We start from the raw sequence: 20,354 nt of genomic DNA, 5'->3' as shown, positions 1-20,354 counted from the left end.
CTAAGCCAGCTGAATCAGTTTAAAGCGAATCGGACTGATCTCCTCATTTACAAGCGATTTGGGTTTGCTGCAAGAAAGGGCAAAGACACAAGAGACTGCCTCCCACTTTATATAAGTGACTGGGATGAATATTTGGATGCCAAATTTGCTGGTTATGCAGGAGAGCAAACTGAAGAAGGCATAAAGAAGTTCCAAAAATAGACACGGATAGTTAACTGTGGAAGGCAACGATTTTGGCAATTGGAGGGTTGTGTGGGAAAATGTGAAAATGCCCATTTTGATAGGAAAAATTACAGAAAAAGAATTATCTAAATGGCAAGAGAATGCAGCGCTCTGAGTTACAGAGTGGTCAAAGTGCCCTAGTGTATGCTTCACAAATGACAGCAAGTGGTTATGAAACCTACCACAATGTCATGGTTCACTGCTCGAGAACTTGTTTAAAGAAGGTTTTGTTTCGCTTTTATAGGTATTGGTGAGACATCATCAGCGATGCTTTATATCATTTTGGTCTCCTTAGTTAATAAAGGATATAAATGTATTAGCAGTTTAGAGGTTTGCCACAGTAGTACTTGCAATAAGCAGTTTACCTTATGATGAAAGATTAGACAAATGAGGCTAATATCCTATGGAGTTAGAAGAATGAAAGGGGACTTGGTTGAAACTCAAGATCCTGAGTCTGACAGGGTGGATGTGGAGAGGGTGCTTTTTCCCATGGAAAAAGATTTACTGAGATTCATGACAATTTGAAACTCTCTTTTGCGAAGGGCAGTGGAAGCTTGGTCTTTGTAATAATAAGCTAGATTGATTCTTGTTAAGTATGGGAATGAAAGAATATGGTAGATTGATTGGAATGTAGACCTGCAGTTACCACCATCCACCACCAGCATTGTATACAGGCTACTTTTTTCTCACGGATGCTGCCTGACCTGCTGAGTTCTTCCAGCGTTGTGTACGTATTCTTTGATCCACAGCATCTGCAGTTGTATTTTTGTGCTTTAATCCACCACCTTCGATGGGCCAAGTTTCTTACTGCCTCAAATTGTAACATTCAAACGTACAAGAGTTTAAACAATGTCCTCTGTACTACAGCATTTTACTTACCTCTGAATTTCTGCAATCTCTGCTCTAAGACGTTCAATTTCTTCTTTTTCAGATGCAATCTGTCTTCGTAAAAACTGCTCCATGGCCAGCAATTCTTCCTGTTCGGTCAGGATTTCATTCTCCTTTAAAATAATTCTTCAACGTGAGAATGAAAGCAACTCGAGAATGACAAAAAGGTGACGTCAAAGTGGAGAGGGGTAAACTACATAAGTATCACGTTATGGGGAAGACAGCATATTTTAATGATTTAAACCAATGGATATAGAGCACATTACTAATCTGAGACTATATTATCTTCCACTTGTTTTCTTCTTAGTCAATGAATTGTGTTGTATAGGACTACAATTACTGGAGATCTCAAGTTCCTCATACAAGTAAAGATTCTCACAGATAAATTTTGATATATGATAGGTGATTCAACCATGCAAATAGTTGCAGTTAAGTCCATCCTATCCCTTCCCAATCATTGTCAATCACATCACTACGAGTACTGACTTTAACCATCCTTGGCCATAGTAAATCTGATGGTCATAAAATGGTCTCTTGTACGCTCGAAAAACTAAATATTGTAGAGCATCTGTGTTTAATTTACTGGGATGACCTGAAGCTCCCTGCTGCTTGTTACTTTAATTCTCCATCCCACTCTGACCTGTCCGTGCAACTCTGTCCTCAATTTATCAGAGATTCCTCATATATCCTCCTCCTATTTTCTCTGCAAGTTAAAGGTAACGTCATTCTCTTTTCCCCACAACCTGGAACATCCTCCACAGATGCTGCCTGACCTGGTACTAGCATTTTCAATTTTTACTTCAGATTTCCTACATTTTTAAAAAATTCTATGCTGAAGGTTTTAGCTAGGCACAGTTGGATATAAATGGACTGGTTTGGAAAAAATGGGCTTTGGGGGCCAATGTAGCATGTTTTCAAGTCCCTGAGGTCCTGCTAATTATACCAATTTTAGAGACTTAGTTTAAATGCTAAAAACCTCAAACCATGGGAAAAACATAAGTAAAAAAATGTGAATCAGTTGAGGGTGGTGGTGAAGAGTATGAAACAAACATCGAGGGATAGCAATATTTTAGTTTAAAACTTGGGATTCATGCCTCATTTTGCCCAATGACATATATCCCAAAAACTGACTTGAGAACAAGGAGATAGACAGTTGCAAGAACAAGTTCGTGAACCCTTTGCAATTACCTGGTTTTCTGTATTAATTACTCATAAAACATGGTCTGATCTTCATCTAAGTCACAATTACAGCCAAACACAATCTGCCTAAACTAATAACACACAATCACTAATCACAGAGGTGAGCTGAGAGGGATGGCCCTTGACATCAAAGCAGCATTTGACCGAGTATGGCATCAAGGTGCCCCAGCTAAAATGAAGTCCCTGGGAATTAGGGGACAAACCCTCCGCTGGTTGGAAACATACCTGACACAAAGGAAAATGGTTGTGGTGGTTGGAGGTCAGTCATTGCATCCTCAGGGCATCACCGCAGGAGTTCCTCAGGGAAGTGTCCTAGAACCAACCATCTTCAGCTGCTTCATCAATGACCTTCATTCTGTCATAAGGTCAGAAGTGGGTATGTTTGCAGATGACTGCACAACACTCTGCACCATTCATGACTCCTTAAAGTGAACCAGTTCATACCCAAATGCAGCAGGACCTGGGCAATATCCAGGCTTGGGTAACAACTGCCAGGCAATGACCATCTCCAACAAGAGAAGCTTCCTAGAAGAAGGAGAATAGCAGATACCTGGGAACAGCACCACTTGGACATCCACCTCCAAGTCACTCAGTATCCTGACTTGGAAATAAATTGCCATTCCTTCATTATCACTGGGTCAACATCATGGACTTTCCTCCATAACAGCACTGTAGATGTACCTATACCTCAGGGACTGTAGCGGTTCAAGACGGCAACTCATCACCACCTTCTCAAGGGCAACTAGGGATGGGCAATAAATGCTGGCGTAGCTGGCAACACCCACATCCCGTAAATGAATACATTTTTTAAAAAAATTGTACATCCTCTTGTCAACACCGAGTACACCATTTAAACAATCACAGGTTAAGTTCAAAAAAGTATGTGAACCTCTGGGGTAATGCCTTCTACAAAAGCTATTTGGAGTCAGGTGTTCCAATCAATGAGATGAGATTGGAGATGTGAGTTGTAGAGGTGCCTTGCTCTATACAAAATGACACACAAAATCAGGTTACTGACAGAGCCTGCTCTTCTCAAGAAAGGCCTGTTTATGTGCACCATCCCTCAATCAAAACAACTTTCAGAGGACCTTAGAAGAATTGTAGAGATGCATGAAGCTGTAAAAGGCTACAAAACATTTCTAAAGACCCGAGTGTTCCATCAGTCCACAGTAAGAGAAATTGTCTACAAATGGATGCCCTTAAGAATGGACATCCTGCAAAGATCACACCAAGAGCACAACATGCAATGCTGAAAGAGGTGAAAAAGAACCCAAGGGTAACAGCAAAAGATTTGGAGGAAAAAGGGCAGTGAACACCAACACCAAAACCTCATCCCAATGGTGAAGCATAGTGGAAAGAGCTTCAAAGTTTGGGGCTGCTTTGCTGCTTCAGGGACTGGAGTTGAGGGGACAATGAATTCAAAATTGTATCAAAACATTTTACAGGAAAATGTCACGGTAGCAGTCCATCACCTGAATCTTAATAGAAGTTGGATAGTACAATAAGAAATTATCCAAAACACAAGAGTAATTCAGAAATAGATTGGTTTAAAATTAAGAAAATTTGTGTTTTGGAATGGCTAACCCAGTTTCCAGACTTAACCCAATTGAGAATGCTGTGGCATGACCTGAAGGCTGTTCATGCAAAACATCACTGAAATATTGATAAACTGGAACAGTTTTGTATGGAGTAATGGCCTAAAATTCCTCCTCTCCATTATGCAAATCTGATCAGCAGCTACAGGAAACGTTTAGTGGTGCTTATTGCTGCTGAAGGAGGTTCTACCAGTTATTAAATACAGGCAGTTCCTGGGTTACAAACAAGTTCCATTCCTGGGTCTGTCTTTAAGTTGGATTTGTACGTAAGTCAGAACAGCTATATCCGGTATTATTTAGCGTCAGTTAGTCAAACATTTGTCTTAGTATATATTTTACTTTTTTATGTATATAAAACACTTAAGAAATGTATTTCAATAATTAAACTACTGGGTTGCTTAGTGATAGTTGTAGTTTTCATCGGGGCAGGGCCTTTCACATGCTCCATTATTCTCACTTTATCATTTACCTGTATCCTTTAAAGTGGTTCTGATCATTGACCGTCTGTAGCCTAAAGCTTTTCCAATGACCGATGGCATTTCGCCTCTTTCCAATCTCTTTATTTTTGACACTTTACTTTCAATCACGATCGTTTTCCATCAATGGAACAGAAAACTGCAAATTTTATGTTCAATCGCTGAGCAGCTGTGAACTGTCTGACTGGCCTATCAGAGTTCTCTTTAGGAACTAGTTGACTTGATCAGCATTTCTGACCTGGCTATTGTTCACGATTGCACTTAATTAAAAAAAATACAGCAGCAGCCGCGGGAAGCAGGTCCTCTGCTCCCCCTGGGTCCTAAGATCCACCCACACTAAGACAGGTTAAATGGGACAAGTGGGGCAGTGCTGACTGGAAAGGAGGTGGGGGGGGGGGGGGGGGGGGGAGGAGTCAGGGTGAACCTTGCTAAGAAATATTTAAGCCAAATACAAAGTTACACACTTAACACAGTGTTAACAGCAACGACTTAAAATGGCAGATGGCATTCTCCTCCCTCCATTTGTAAATACAAGCTGTCCGTATGGCAGATGTTCGTAACTTGGGTACTGCCTGTACAAGGGTTCACATACTTTTCCCAGACTAGACTGTGAATAATTAAAGAATATGTTCAATGAAAAATACAATTGTCTGTGTTATTAATTTAGGCAGATTATGTTTGTCTATTATTGTGAATTGAAGATCAGATCTCATGTTATCACTAATTAATAGAGAAAACCAGGTATTTGCAAAGGGTTCACAAACCTTTTCTTGAAACTGTAGATAGCTAACCACAGAATTCAAACAACTCAACGTCCCTTAGAATCCACAATTAAGGGCAACCAAGATGATTTTCTGTCATAATTTCAACCCTAGCCCATTTTAGATTGTTCAGTTTTGATAACATTTTCCATGAAACTCAATTCTTTGAATAATTCAATTCTTCTTCTTAGTGTATTAGTGTATTTTTTTTTGTATTCTAGCCATCGACTCTAGCCATTTTCCAGTTCTGATCAGTTGGCTGTTTACTAAGCACTGTCAATTAACTTGGACCAAACCTCCTTATCTCACAGTACTCAGAGACTGGCTGCATCATTGTGTGGTACAGAAAGTGTAAGGCACTGGATCAGAAGATAAGACCTGACCGGAAGATCAATGATGTCCCCTTCCCCGCTATTTGTGATATTTACTGGGAGCATTGTAGACAAAGAGCCCAAAGCATTGCTGAGAATCCCTATCATCCATCCCACCATCTCTTTGACCCACTACCATCAGGAAGGAGGTACAGAAACATCAGGACTAGGACTGCCAAACAGGCTATGAGACTACTGAATACCCAACCACCACTGAGGTCTCGTCACTAGGACAACAAGCTGTTTACTATTTACCTGTGGAGCACACTACATATATACTGAATTATATTTTATTTACTTATTTATGGTAATATTTTTGTTTTATGTGCTATGTGTGATATTAGGTGCACCGTGGTCTAGAAAAACATTGTTTTATTTGGTTGTATATATATATATATATATATATGTATACAGTAAGAGGTACAATAAACTTGAACTTGAACAAAAACAAAAGAAATTCTCCAGAGTGCCCTATGAACTTCAAAGATATGTACGTACAAAGTCTCACACCTATGGTTTGAATCCCCTTATAGTGCTTTGTTTTCTTTCTACTTCCAAAGGCAGAGTTCTGCATTTCTTCAGCTAAATTAGTTACACATTTTGACATTTTATAACTCTTAGGTCTGCAGATTCTTTTCTTATTAACATTTCGGAATTTTGTGTCACATACATTCTTCCAATTTGTGCAACCAGGACTAAAGCCAAAATCACTATGTTCCCATCCTCTTTAAAATGAGTTAAAACCTTTGTGAAACTAACCATGAGCTCAGATAATATCTCAAGAACAAAAGGACAAACTGGCATTTTAAGCATTAAGTAGGATTATATCATATTGCAGCTGAGCATACCTGAGCTAGTAGAATATTAATGACCTCCTCTTCATTCTCATTCATTTCTTCTTTAGAAACTTCTTCCTTTGAAAGGCTAGCAATTTCTTGAGCAATCTTCGTTTCACATTCCTGTAATAACATAGAAGCAAACAGATAAAATCACTGACATGTTTCGAGTATTTCAATTACGTCAACAATTTCTCCTGTCTATTAGATGCACTCTTCTGATTTGTATTCCACTTAGGTATTATAATGATTCCATTTTCTCAGGCAAATGATGGATCATATTTAAGCTGGACGGTCAGTCTTGTGCCTGTGTAAGGGAGTCTTAAACTACAGATCAGAGTATAAGGAGAGAGGGGACACATTGAAAGGGGTAAGCTTTTCCACACAATGTGGTGGGTATATGGAATGAGCTACAAGGGGAAGCTAGAGTGCACATAATTGCAACACTTAAGATATTTGGAGGGGAACATGGATAAGAAAAGTTTAGAGAGGTAGAGAATCAAACACAGTCAAATGGAATTAGCTTTGAAAAGTACCTTGATCCAATGAGGGATTTGAAAATAAGAGCAAGAACTTTAAATTGAGGCATTGTTTAAATGGGACCCAGTATGAGTCATTAAGCACAGGGGTGATGGGTGAATACAGACCGATGAGTTTTGGATTAGTTTGCTTATAGGTGATGGAAGGTAGTAGATCAGGCAAGAGAGCATTATAGCTATCAAGCACACAGTTAATAATGACAAGGATTTCAGCAGATGAACTGAGGCCAGATGAACAGAGAAAGGAAACATATACACTACTAACTAAAAAATTCTGTTAGGGGTCACTGCAGATTCACTAAATGACATGGGTGTGTGTTTTTAATTTAAGCGCCACTAACAATTTTTAGATTCAAAATGAAACAAGTGTATCTCTATTCAATGCCTGTTAAATACAGCAGTAAAATTGGAAAACAATTCAAATGAAAGATGTATCAGGCATTTATTCCATTTTGAAAGTGAGAGGCAAGGAACAGATGCTCAATAGGACTCCAACATCTAAAGCTAGGTTAGATCACCTGTTTGAATCCTTACCAAATTAAGGGGGAGATAAGTGCCCAGAACTTCCAGAAACATCAGCAGTGGGAAATATGGGAAGCTTCAGCTGGGTGTAAGGGCATAATAAAAAATTGTAACAATTCAACTGAAAATTCCAATGTCCATAAGATCATAAGGCATGGGAACAGAATTAGGCCATTCAGCCCATTGAGTCTGCTCCACCATTCCATCATGGCTGATCCCTAATCCCACTCAACTCCATACACCTGCCTCCTCGCATATCCTTTGAATCCCTGACCAATCAAACTATCAACCTGCTTTAAATATACCCACGAACTTGGCCTCTACCACAGTCTGAGGCAGAGCATCCAGATTCACTATTCTCTGCTAAAAAAATTCCTCCTTACCTCTGTTTTAAAAGGTTGCCTCTCAATTTTGAGGCTGTGCCCTCTAGTTCTGGATACCCCACCACAGAAAACATCCTCTCCACATCCACCTTATCCAGTAAGTTCAACATTTGATAAGTTTCAATGAGATAACATGTCATAACATAGAAGCTGATACATGAGAGATAAGGGAGCTGGGTACCTGAAGTCAGAGACGTGTAAAGTTTCCTGCTAATAAAAAGCTAGGATATAGTGATCTATTTCTATTGTATCAAATCTAGGATTAAAGCCCGATTTGACAGTCAGCCCCGTTTGTTAATTTTAAAGGCTGGAAGGTTGGGGGAGGTGGCAATGAATGAGACACAACACAATCTGGAGCAGTTAGATGACAGGTGCAAAAGCAGAACTCTGCTACTACCCTTCCCTGCCAGCTGAAGCATCAGCACCACTAACAGAACTAATGTGGTAAAATTACATATGAAGAAAGAAGAAAAAAGTCAGATGACAGAATTCCAATGCATACAAAATAGTATGCAATTTTACAGTTATGCCATGTGTTATACTTGCGTAACATTTCTAGTAAAAGTGCTTTAAGCTTACTGCAGAAATAACAGTAGCTGGGATACAAAATTATTGATGGATTATTAGCTAACAATATAGAAAACTGCAATAATAACTAGAGACATTATGTACATCAAACTGGGAATCTCAATTAATTAAATCATTTGACTAAAAAGCTAGTGGCAGATTATTCTAAAATTTCACTAGTTCAACTGGAAACCTGGAAAGAGAATCTGCCATTTTATTCTGAGTGGCTTTTATGTCAGTGCAGTTAGTTCCAGAGCACTCCATTTGATGTAACTGTGAGTAGCACAGCAAGCCGCTTAGGTGTAAACAAGTAATCTAGCTTTCAGTTGTGACTCTTTCCACGTTGCAGCAATGCCCACATACACATAATAAAGGTCATGTTTGTTTGCTCCTAATTTTGATTTATACTCTCCTGAATGTCTTTTTCAATGTACATAGCCTTATTTTTTTGGTTGTTGCTGCTCTCTCAGTAGGGATTGAATTCTAAATTAGAATACTAAAAAACTATTCTTAGCAGTAGCATGAAAATGTACAGGAACACCATCTTAATCCAAAAGCATGAAACCTTCTGACTTAATCTAACACATTACAAACACAGATGAGGAGAATGCCTTTTAGGTTCTTCTACAACTCTTATGTTGACCTTGCCAGAAAGGAAAGATCCACTGAAACTCACCTGCCTTTTAGCTTCACGAAGTTTCCGCTTCAGTGCTGTTAAAATTCGTTGCACTTCCCATAACCTCTCTTCTTTGGATAGGTCCTTTATGCCAACTTGCAGATCTCTGTGCAAGCAATTCAACAGAAATTCCTGGGGGGGGGGGGGGGGGAGTGTGAAAAGCAAAATACAATAAAGTATCCAAGAGATGTAACCGAGATACATAATAAGCAATTGCCCAGTTCCCTTTAAATTTCCTCTAAATCAGAGGAAACCTGGGGTCCATAAACACCTTGGTTTATGGTAGGGGTTCATGGTATATAACCGGTTGGGAACTCCCGCTTCAAATGCTTCAACTTGGGCTAAACGATTATTACTCAAGTGAAACAAGCATTCTGGCTCATGTATCTTAGTCATTCAAAACCAATCCCACAGGGATGTGGATTATAAAACCATGACAATTACCAATTTTGCCACTCAAAAACAAATATACATCCAGGAAATTTATGAAAGCAATTCATCTTAAGTGCCAATCATGTTATACAGCTATATACACACATCATTGGACAGAATTGCCTGGTCAAAGTTGTGACTGCCTTTGGTGGAAAAGACTACACTGGTGCTGGGAAGTTTGTGAACCCTGTAGAATTGTATTTTGACATAAATATAACCTAAAATGTGATCAGGTCTTCACATGGGTCCTAAAACTAGATAAGAGGTCGCAATTAAATAACACAAAAAACATTACACTTGTTCATTTGTTTACTTAGAAAAGTGATTGCATATTACTCGCATTTGTTGGAAAAAGCATGAAAACCATTGCTTTCAGTAACTGGTGTGACCCCCTTATACAGCAATGATTTCAACCAAATGTATCCAGTAAAGGCACATCGCTTGGAGGAATTTTAGGCCATTGTTCCTTATTAAACTGCTCTGACTCTGGGATGTTGGTGAGTTTCCCTGCATAATCTGCTTGCTTCAGGTCCTTCCACAACATTTCTATAGGATTAGGTTCAGGATTTGACTTGGCGATTCCAAAGCACGAATTTTCTTCTTTTTCAACCATTCTGTTGTTGATCTATTCTTGTCTTTTGGATCACTGTCTTATTGCATTACCCAACTTCTATTAAGCTTCAGGTGATGGACTACTAATCTGACATCTGTACATTGTTCCTGCAGCAATTGCAAGCTGTCCAGGCCCTGAGGCAGCAAAGCAGCTCCAAACCATGATGCTCCTTTCCTTCCACCATACTTCACAGTTGAGATCAGGTTTTGGTGTTGGTATGCAATGCCCTTTTTCCTCCAAATATAGTGGAGTGCATATCTGCCAAAAAGTTCAACTTCAGTCTCGTGTGTCCATAGAACATTGTCCCAGAAGCATTGTGAAGCATCCAAGTGGTCTCTTACAAACTTGAGAGGTGCAGCAATTTTTTTTTTTGTGAGCAGTGGTTTCTTCCATGGTGTCCTTCCATGAACACCATTCTTCTTCAGTGTTTTTCTTCTAGTGAACACATGAACAGAGTCTTTTGCAAGTTCTAAAGATTTCTGCAGGTCTTATGCGGTTACCCTTGAGTTCTTTTTCACCTCCATCAGCAATGCACATTGTGCTCCTGGTGTGACATTTGCAGGATGCCCACATCTAGGAAGATCAGCAACAGTACTGACTTTACTCCATTTGTAAACAATTTCTCTTACTGTGGATTGATGAACACTCAGGTCTTTAGAAATGCTTTTGTAGCTTTTTCCAGCTTCTTGCATCTCTACAATTCTTCTTCTAATGTCCTCTGAAAGTTTTGATTGAGGCAAGATGCACATAAACATATTTTTCTTGAAAAGGACAAGCCCTGTTGGGGGGGGGGGGTGTTTTTTTTTAAATAGGGCAGGGCACCTCTACAACCCATATCTCCAATCTTATCTCATTGATTGGAACACCTGACTCCAAATAGCTTTTGTAGAAGGCATTACCCCAGAGGTTCACATACTTTTTCCAACAACTACATGTAATATTGGACCATTTTTCTCAATAAATAAATGAACAAGTATAGTGTTTTTGTGTTACTTATTACATTGTGTTCTCTTTACCTAGCTTTTAGGAGTATGTGAAGAACTCATCACATTTTAGGCCATATTTATTCCTAAATAGAGAAAATTCTACAGAGTTAACAAACTTTTTATCACCACTGTACTGGTACTCAATGACTTTTTTAAAATATTCTTATTTCTTTCCCTCAAGTTACTGGCTCCCATACCTCTGCCCAATTCCATCTTAAGCTGATCAATGTAAAATTCAACAATGCCACTTTCTGGGTACTTAACTTCAGCAATAAAGCTATACAGTGCCTAGAAAAAGTATTTGCATTTTCATGTTTTATTGTTTTACAGCACTGAATCACAGTGGATTTAATTTGGCTTTTTTTTTGACACTGATCAACAGAAAAAGACCTGTGTCAAAGTGAAAACAAATCTCTACAAAGTGATCTAAATTAATTACAAATATAAAACACAAAATAATTGATTGCGTAAGTATTCGCCATTTTTAATATGACACACCAAATCATCACTGGTGCAGCCAACTGGTTGTAGAAGTCACATAATTAGTTAAATGGAGATCTGTTTTTGGAGACCTGTGTGTGGTCAAGATGTTTCAATTGATTGTAATAAATTTGATTGTAATAAAAATAAACCTGCATCTGAAAGGTCCAACTGCTGGTGAGTCAGTACCCTGGTAAAAACACCATGAAAACAAACGGACACTCCAAGCAACTGCAAAAAGTTTACTGAAAAGCACAAGTCAGGAAGATGGATACAAGAAAATTTCCAAAATCACTGAATATCCTTTGGAGTGCAGTTAAGTCAATCATCAAGAAATTGAAAAAAAAAATGGCACAGCTGTAAAACTGCCTAGAGCAGGCCATCCTCAAAAACTGAGTAACCGTGCAAGAAAGGGACTAGTGAGGGAGGCAAACAAGAGACCTATAACAACTCTGGAGGAGTTTTAAGCTTCAGTGGCTGAAATGAGAGACTAGGCATACAACTGTTGACTAGGTGCTTTACCAGTCACAGCTTTATGGGAGAGTGACAAAGAGAAAGCCACTGTTTAAAAAAAAACCTCACAGAAACTCAGCTAGTGTTTGCCAGAAGGCACATGGGAGACTCTGAAGTTAGCTTCACTGCAACAGGCCCTGCCTGGAAGGCTTGTGAAGGTAGAGGGTAAAATCAATGCAGAAAAATATAGGCAAATCCTGGAGGAAAAGCTGATGCAGTCTGCAAGAGAACTACAACTTGGGAGAAGATTTGTTTTCCAGCAAGACAATGACCCCAAGCATAAAGCCAAAGCTACACAGGAAACTCTTAAAATCAACAAAGTTAATGTCCTAGAGTGGCCAAGTCAGAGTCCAGACCCCAACTGAGAATTTGTGGCTGGACTTGAAAGGGGGTATTCACTCACAATTCCATGCAATCTGAGAGATTTGAGCAGTTTTGTAAAGAATGGAGTAAAGTTGCAGCATCCAGATGTGCAAAGTTGTCATCTATCCACACAGACTCAAGGCTGTAAATTGCTGCCAAAGGTGTATCTACTAAATATTGTCTTGAAGGGATGAGTAATTATGCAATCAATTATTTTGTGTTTAACAATTGTAATTAATTTAGACCAATTTGTACAAATTTGTTCTCAGTTTGACATGAGTCTTTTTCTATTGATCAGTGTCAAAAAAGCCAAATTAAATCCAATGTGATTCAATGTTGTGAAAACATGAAAACATCCAAGGAGAGTGAATACTTTTTATAGGAACCGTATATCTAGTAAGTACAGAAATTGGAGTATGCATTTCCTTATTTCAAGTTAAATTTATTGTCATTCAATTGTGTACATGTATACCAGCAAATGAAACGAAACTCCTCCCAAACAAGGTGCACAAAACAATACAATACAAATAACTCTCACACAATATATCAAGTAGTATCACCACAAATTAATTAACTAACAAAATATATTTCAGAGGATGAACATTTAGCACAAGGTGCATTATGATGCAAGTTAAAAGGAAAACAGTACAACACTATGGTCGCTTCATGCATTTTGAAACCATGGCAGTGGAAAGGGGTGCAGTAGTCTCACAGCCTGGGGGAAGAAGCTGTTTCCCATCCTAACAATCCTTGTCCTGAACTCTATAAACCCAGAATTTAAAAGAAAGCAAGAAACTTAATGGAAACAAAATGAAAAAGGGAAATATGATCATCACTAAGCCCAAACAGTGACAGCCTCCCAAAATGTTTTGCTGAGATTGACTGCTTGGCACATTTGCAGTACAGACAGCATTAGCAAAGCAGAAACAAAGAATCCTGCCTATTACTTCAGAATGAAAATTAAGTTTATCATTGATTATGTATGCTGTTAAATTTGATTTTCTGCAGGAGCAGCACAGTGTAAGACATAAAAAAGTTACAATAGAGCAAAAACAGAGTAGTGAGGTAGTGTTCATGAGTTTGTGGGCCCTTACTGAATATAACAATAAAAGCTGATCTTGCAACTGAGAGCAACATGTTGAAACTTTACAGTGCACCATTTATATTATCATTGCTTATTGCAGACAACCAATTACATTGGGTGCACAAAGTTTACCACTTATCATTACCAAAGCAATTAATAGCAAACATAGTGCTTATGCCTTTTCAGTACACTAACTATTGTATTGTAGCAATGCGGGCAGCAGTGGAAAGGATTCACAGCTTCAAGTTCCTGGGTGTCAACATCTCTGAACATCTATCCTGGGAACAACGTATTGATGTAATTATGAAGAAAAAACACCAGTAGCTATATTTTATTAAGAGTTTGAGGAGATTTATTATGTCACTAGTGAGATTTTTAAAGATGTACTGTTGTGGACAGCATTCTGACTGGTTCCATCACTATCTGGGGGTGTCAATGCACATGGTTAGAAAAAGCTGCAGGGGGTCGTAAACTCAGCCAACTCCAATATGGGTGCTTGTCTCCCCACCATCAAAGACATCTTCAATAGGCAGTGCTTCAAGAAGGCAACAGCCATCATTAAGAACCCTCACCATCCAGCAGGACACACCCTCTTCTCATTACCACCATCAGGAAGGAACTACAAGAGTCTGAAGACACAATTTAGGAACAGCTCCTTCCCCTCTGCCATCAGATTTCTGAATAGTTCATGAACACTACCTTACTATTTTGCTACCTTTATGCACTATACATATAGTAACTACTATGTATTACATGGTACTGCTACAAAAAAAACTAATTTCACAACACGTCAGTGATAATAAATCTGACTCGGATTTCAATATTTCAAATAGCTTGAGCAGCTTAAATTATCTTTGCTGAACTGTAATTTTACTAATCTGAATGTATGTAAATTATGACTGTTTTATAGGCAGGTAGCCCTCAAGTCATCCCAGTTTCTCTAGAGTCCTTCCTACCAGCTGATCTGCTGCTGTGTTGTACAACTTTGCTCTGTATTTACTGTATTAATTTCACTACTTCCTTTAGTAGATAAATTATTTAAATAATATGCACCTGCTTTAATCTGAAAGAACTATATAAAACTATGTTCCAACTGCAATCACAAAATACTGATTCGGAACTCCCACAATATTTTCCTCCTTATCCAGAAAACATTGAAGTCCAATTCAGCAATTTCCACTGCACTGGCACAGATCAGCACAGATTTTCATCAACCTTAGGGCCATTTTGACTTTTGATTCCTTATTCCAAAATATACTAAGTATTGTAATAAATATTTTGTTATTTCAGAATGCATTACTTAGAACAAATTAAATAAAATTCCTAAATACTTAGCAGAGATTTTAAACAATGTTAAGTATTTTAATGGAGAAGAACACTGTTTTAAACAGGTAAACTTTAATACAACTTGCATACAACTTTTGACTGTCCATTCAGTTCACGTAACGATCTCAAACATACCTGCCGACGAATTTCTTCCTTAATGCTTTCTTGTGTCTCAGGTAAAACTGGCATTGTTGCCACATTAGACCAACGAAGTGGTTTCACAACTGGTTTTAGCTCTATTTCTCCAAATAGCTCTTTTACATGAGTGAAAAACAGGTACAATACACGATTGCTGATCTAGAAAAATATGATAAGACAGGAATCAGTACATATTCCTAACATGCTTTAGGTATTTATAATTCCTAACTTTCCCTATGCCTGATGATAAAGTCTTCCTCTTAGATATAGCCCCACAAACATAGATCATTCTTGGCTAACTTGGCAAATGGATATCCTTACATTAGTATCTAAAGGAAAACTAATAGAACTCATCAACTCATCAAAAAGCACAATGGACATTGTTGTCAACTGTGATTAATATAACATCTCACTAGAAAAGGTCTTGATACTGAGTAACATTATCAAAAACTATTTGATATCTCTTCTGAGAAAATGAGTTTTAAAGACCTATCCGTCTACAATGAAAGATAATCAAATATTTTAATTTATGCACTTTATTACTAGCATATCACTTGAAAGGTATATATGATAAATATTTCACCCATCAAAAATAATTTTGTACTGTCCTCCTAGGAATGAAGTTTCTCACTGTAAGGAATGAGAACAATAAATTTATGTGAGTCCATAACATCCCTGGATTAAATCCAAAACCAGAATGATTGGGATGTACAAGCTTGGGAATGTTTCTTATAGGATAAATAGACAACCAGTGTGTGAAGGAGCTGGAGAGAAAAAACAAACAGATGACACAGAATGAAAGTAATAAGCAAAGAACCAAAAAGGAAAACAAAATTTCTTTTTTATTACGTAACAAATTAGTGTCTGGAACATATTGCCAAGGGGGACAAGTGAAGCACAGAATTTGCAAAACCACAACGGAGTGACTATTGAGGATTTCAACTACATTTATAAGTGGAGGGGCCAAAGGTTTATTCTTGGAGTACAAAATTTAGAGGAAGATTGATGAAGAAGTAAATGATCTTGTCAAAAGGCAAGGCACAATTGCAAGACAAACTTTGTGAACCCTTTGCAATTAACTGGTTTTCTGCTTTAATTGCTCATAAAATGTGGTCTGATCTTCATTTAAGTCACAATAGTAGACAGACACAATCTGCTGAACTACTAACACACAAACAATTGTACAACCTCCTTGCAATACTGAGTACACCACTTAAACAATCACAGTCTAGGTTCAAAAGAGTTTGTGAACCTCTGGGGTAATGCCTTCTACAACAGCGATTTGGAGCCAGGTGTTCCAATCAATGAGATGAGATTGGAGGTGTGCATTGTATAGATGCCCTGCTCTATAAAAGACACACAAAGTCAGGTTACTAACAGCCTACTCTTCTCAAGAGATTTGTTTAGGTGCACTATGCCTCAATCAAAACAACTTTCAGAGAACCTTAGAAGAATTGTATAAGCTAGAAAAGGCTACAAAAGCATTTCTAAAGACCTGAGTGTTTATCAGTCCACAGTAAGAGAAACTGTCTACAAATAGAGGAAGTTTAGTACTGTCGCTACTCTCCCTAGGAGTGAGCATCCTGCAAAGATCACACCAAGAGCAAAACATGCAATGCTGAAGGAGGTGAAAAAGAACACAAGGGTAACAGCAAAAAAACTTGCATAAGTCTGTAGAACATGCAAAGGTCTCTGCTCATGTGTCCATTAGAAGAAAAACACTGAACAAGAATGGCATTCATGGAAGATATCATGAAGGAAACCACTGCTCTACAAAAAAAAAACATTGCTGCACCTCTCAAGTTTGTAGAAGACCACTTGGATGTTCCACAACGTTCTGTGTGTAACTCCCTGGGTCGCCTCAGGCTCGCTCAGCTTGTTCTTGTCTAGGGGGAGCAGCCTTCGGCCCCGCCAGACTGGGTAATCAGCTGGTGTGGATACTGTGTGATGTCCCCGCCTCGCCCAAAACCAGACAGTACACCATATGCGATTAAATGAGTACAATTTATAAAGGTTACTATAACTAAGTGATTAATAACGATACAGTATATATGAAGAGAAAATTAAAGAAAAGGCACCAAACTTATCAAAGTCCAAACCACTTCGTGCACAACCGTTGGAGCTCAATTACTGAAGTCTTCTGGCCACCATTCGATCCCCTCCGAACTCCTCGACTCGCAGCTCAGGACCCTCCGAACTCCTCGACTCTCCAAACAGCTCAGGACCCTCCGAGGGTCAACCAAGCACATCTAGCTTCATTCCCCCCCCCCCCCGGAGAATCTCCCGGCCTCAGACCCCCTTTGGGGTCCGATCCTCGCCCAGCTTAGAGCATTGCGTCCTCTCTCTCGACCCCCTCGCGCCGATCTGCCCAAAAGCCCGTCAACAAAAGCTTACAGACTCAGAAGAAAGAACATTAATCCCCATTTGGTTTACAAAGGAATACCATTCTCGTTATCAGTAAATTAGCATTCCTGCTAGTTAACAAAAGGAAACCCTTTCCCAACAGTAACAAAGAAAAAAAGAAACCCCCTTTACATGTGGATACATGAGACTAAAGCTGAACTTTTTGGTAGAAAGGCACATCGCAACGTTTGGAGGAAAAAGGCCTTGCACACCAACACCAAAACCTCATCCCAACTGTGAAGCATGGTGAAAGGAGCATCATGGTTTGCAGCTGCTTTGCTGCCTCAGGGCCTGGACAGCTTGCAATTGTTGTGGGAACAAGAATTCAAAATTGTATCAAAACTTTTTTTTTTAAAAAACACAGGAGATTGTCAGGGTAGTGGTCCATCACCAGAAGCTTAACAGAAGTTGGATGATGCAATAAGACAATGATTTGAAACACAAGAGTAAATCAATGACAGAATGATTTAAAAAGAAGAAAATTTATGTTTTTGAATGAAGAAGTCAGAGTCCAGAACTTAATCCAATTGATATTCTGTGCAAGACCTGAAGAGGTCTGTTCATGCAAGATATTCCAGAAATATTGATGAACTGAAACAGTTTTGTATGGAGGAATGGTCTAAAATTTCTCCTCACCATTCTGCAAGTCTGACCAGCAGCTACAGGGAATATTTGGTGGATATTATTTCTGCTAAAGGAGGTTCTACCAGTTATTAAATACAAAGCTGCCTGGACTGTGAATGATTAAACAATGTGTTTAATAAGGACATGAGAAGTACAATTGTTTGCATGTTATTAATTCAGACCACATTTTTGAATAATTAATGTAAGAAACAAGGAAATTGCAAAGAGCTTCTTGCAACTGAATGAGGAAGGAATTTATTTGTATTATTAGACATGCCAAAGATCAAAACAGTAAAATTCAAAATGAAGAGCAGAGGTAAGGGAAATGTGAGGAAAACTTTTTTGAAGTTAAAATATTTAGACCTGGAATTCGGCCTGTAAACAATAACAACTACAGATTCAATTAGAACTTCCAATAGAATTAGATGAGTAGTTCAGAAGAAATGCCCCATCCAAATGCAGCAATTCCAAGAATGGGCTGACAGTTGGCAGGCAACATTCATGCTAAATGAGTGCCAGACAATAATGATGTTTAACAAGAGAAAATCAAGCCATTACCCCTTGATTTTCAATAGCATTGCCATCAGTGGATATTCCACTTTCAATATCTTGGGAGTTACTACTGAATTTAAATTAAATTAACCATATACACAACATGATTATAAGTGCAGGTGAGAGGCAAGGAAACCTATGGTGTAAAGATCACCTCAAGTGAGAAATGTGATGGAACACTCTCCTCGTGTCTGGATTCAACACTCATTAGGAAGATTGACATCATATAGGACATAGCCCTTTTGATGGGCAAACCGTCCACTACCATTCACTCACTGCACCTCCAATGCACAGTAGAATCAGTTTGTACCATCTATAGGATGCACTGCATCAAGTTGCCAATGCTCCTTAGATAGCTGCTTCCAAATCTGTGGCCTGTACTAGCCAGAAGGATGCAAAACACAGGAACACTACCACATAGAACTCTCCTTCCAAGCCACACACCTTTCAGACTTGAAAATACATCACTGTTCCTTTCCCATTGTTGAGTCAAAATCCTGGAACTCACTTCCTACAGCACTGTGGGTGTACCCACACCTCAAGGTCTCCAACAGTTCAAGAAGAAACCATCTCAAGGGCAATTAGGGACGATCAATTAATTTCTGGGTCAGCTTGTGAAGGATGCATGCCCTGAATGAATAAAAATTTCTTCATTCCAGAACTCAACCAAGTAAGCTTTCTTTGCACTACCATCAATGCAAGAACAATCCTCCTTAAAACTTAAGACCAAAACTCAGTGCTCCAGACCTGGTCCATATTACTTCTAACAAATGGTCAAAATTAACCTTCTTAGTTACACGCAGTATGCCAACCCTGTGCGTTCCATGCACAAAATCTACAAAGTCTCTTTCTACTAGAATATTTTGTAGACTCACTCCATTTAACTTTCCAAAGTGAGTAGTCTCATTATACTCTTATGTCCCAGCTTCATACATACTTGCTTAATGTTATCAACATCCCCTAGGAGGCTCTATGGATGGTCCACAAATTTTTAATCCAGCCATTTTTAAGTTAGTAGTATATGTGGCTACAGTACACTCAGCCTCTTCATCCAAGTCATCAACATAGATTATAGATAGTTGAGGCTCCACCAATGATTACTGTGGCACCCCAGTAACCCAGGCGGGGAGAAAGCAAGGAAAATAGGGTTGAAAAATAAAATCAGCCATGAATGAATTCTGAAGCAAATTTAATGGGCTTAATTCTACCTCAATAGCTATGATCTAACCCGAAAATGACCCATTGTTTTTCCTCTTGTTTTCTGCAAAACCTGCTACTACGTTGACACTAGCCTTAATATTTGATGTGGCACCTGCTCAGTTTTTGGCATCAAAGGACTCTAGTAAATTTATCAAACATGATTTTGCTTTCATAAGATTATATTGATTCAGATAGATTATCCAATAACTTTAAAAGACATTTTATCTTCTTATAATGGATTCTCATTGAAGCTCTTACAATCTGTTTATAATTTGTTTAACCATGTATTATATTTTCATGACTTCTAAATATTTAAAATCTATCCTAGACATACTTCAATAGGTCAATAGGTAAATTTAATGTCAGGTATACATCTACATCCTGAAATTCATTTTCCTTTGCAAACATCGACGAAAACAGGAGTGTCCCAAAGAATGTATGACAGTTAAACATTAGAACCCAAAGCTCCCCCCTCCCATGCACAAGCAGCAGCAAGGCAACAACCCCCCCTCCCCCACCAGCAAAAAAGCATCGGCACCCTCCACCAAGCGCTCAAGTGTGCAGCAAAGCATCAACAAAGACACAGACTTGCAGTACCCCAAAG

The 20,354-nt window shown here is 38.6% G+C and overlaps 1 protein-coding gene across 1 annotated transcript in view; it reads right to left on the bottom strand.

The window, feature by feature from the left end:
* ralbp1 (ralA binding protein 1) overlaps nt 1–20,354 on the bottom strand; it is a 51,031-nt gene that overhangs the window by 13,062 nt on the left and 17,615 nt on the right. The window contains exons 5-8 of the mRNA XM_059976271.1: nt 14,969–15,130; nt 9,037–9,168; nt 6,362–6,472; nt 1,102–1,223 (exon numbers count right to left, since the gene is read on the bottom strand). Coding sequence (XP_059832254.1) covers nt 1,102–1,223; nt 6,362–6,472; nt 9,037–9,168; nt 14,969–15,130 — 527 coding nt within the window. The remainder of the gene's footprint in view (nt 1–1,101; nt 1,224–6,361; nt 6,473–9,036; nt 9,169–14,968; nt 15,131–20,354) is intronic.

This window comes from Hypanus sabinus, chromosome 1, assembly GCF_030144855.1.
Source record: "Hypanus sabinus isolate sHypSab1 chromosome 1, sHypSab1.hap1, whole genome shotgun sequence".
Taxonomy (NCBI): domain Eukaryota; kingdom Metazoa; phylum Chordata; class Chondrichthyes; order Myliobatiformes; family Dasyatidae; genus Hypanus; species Hypanus sabinus.
The sequence above is the reverse complement of the archived record's forward strand: the minus strand, read 5'-3'. Positions and strand labels throughout refer to the sequence as shown.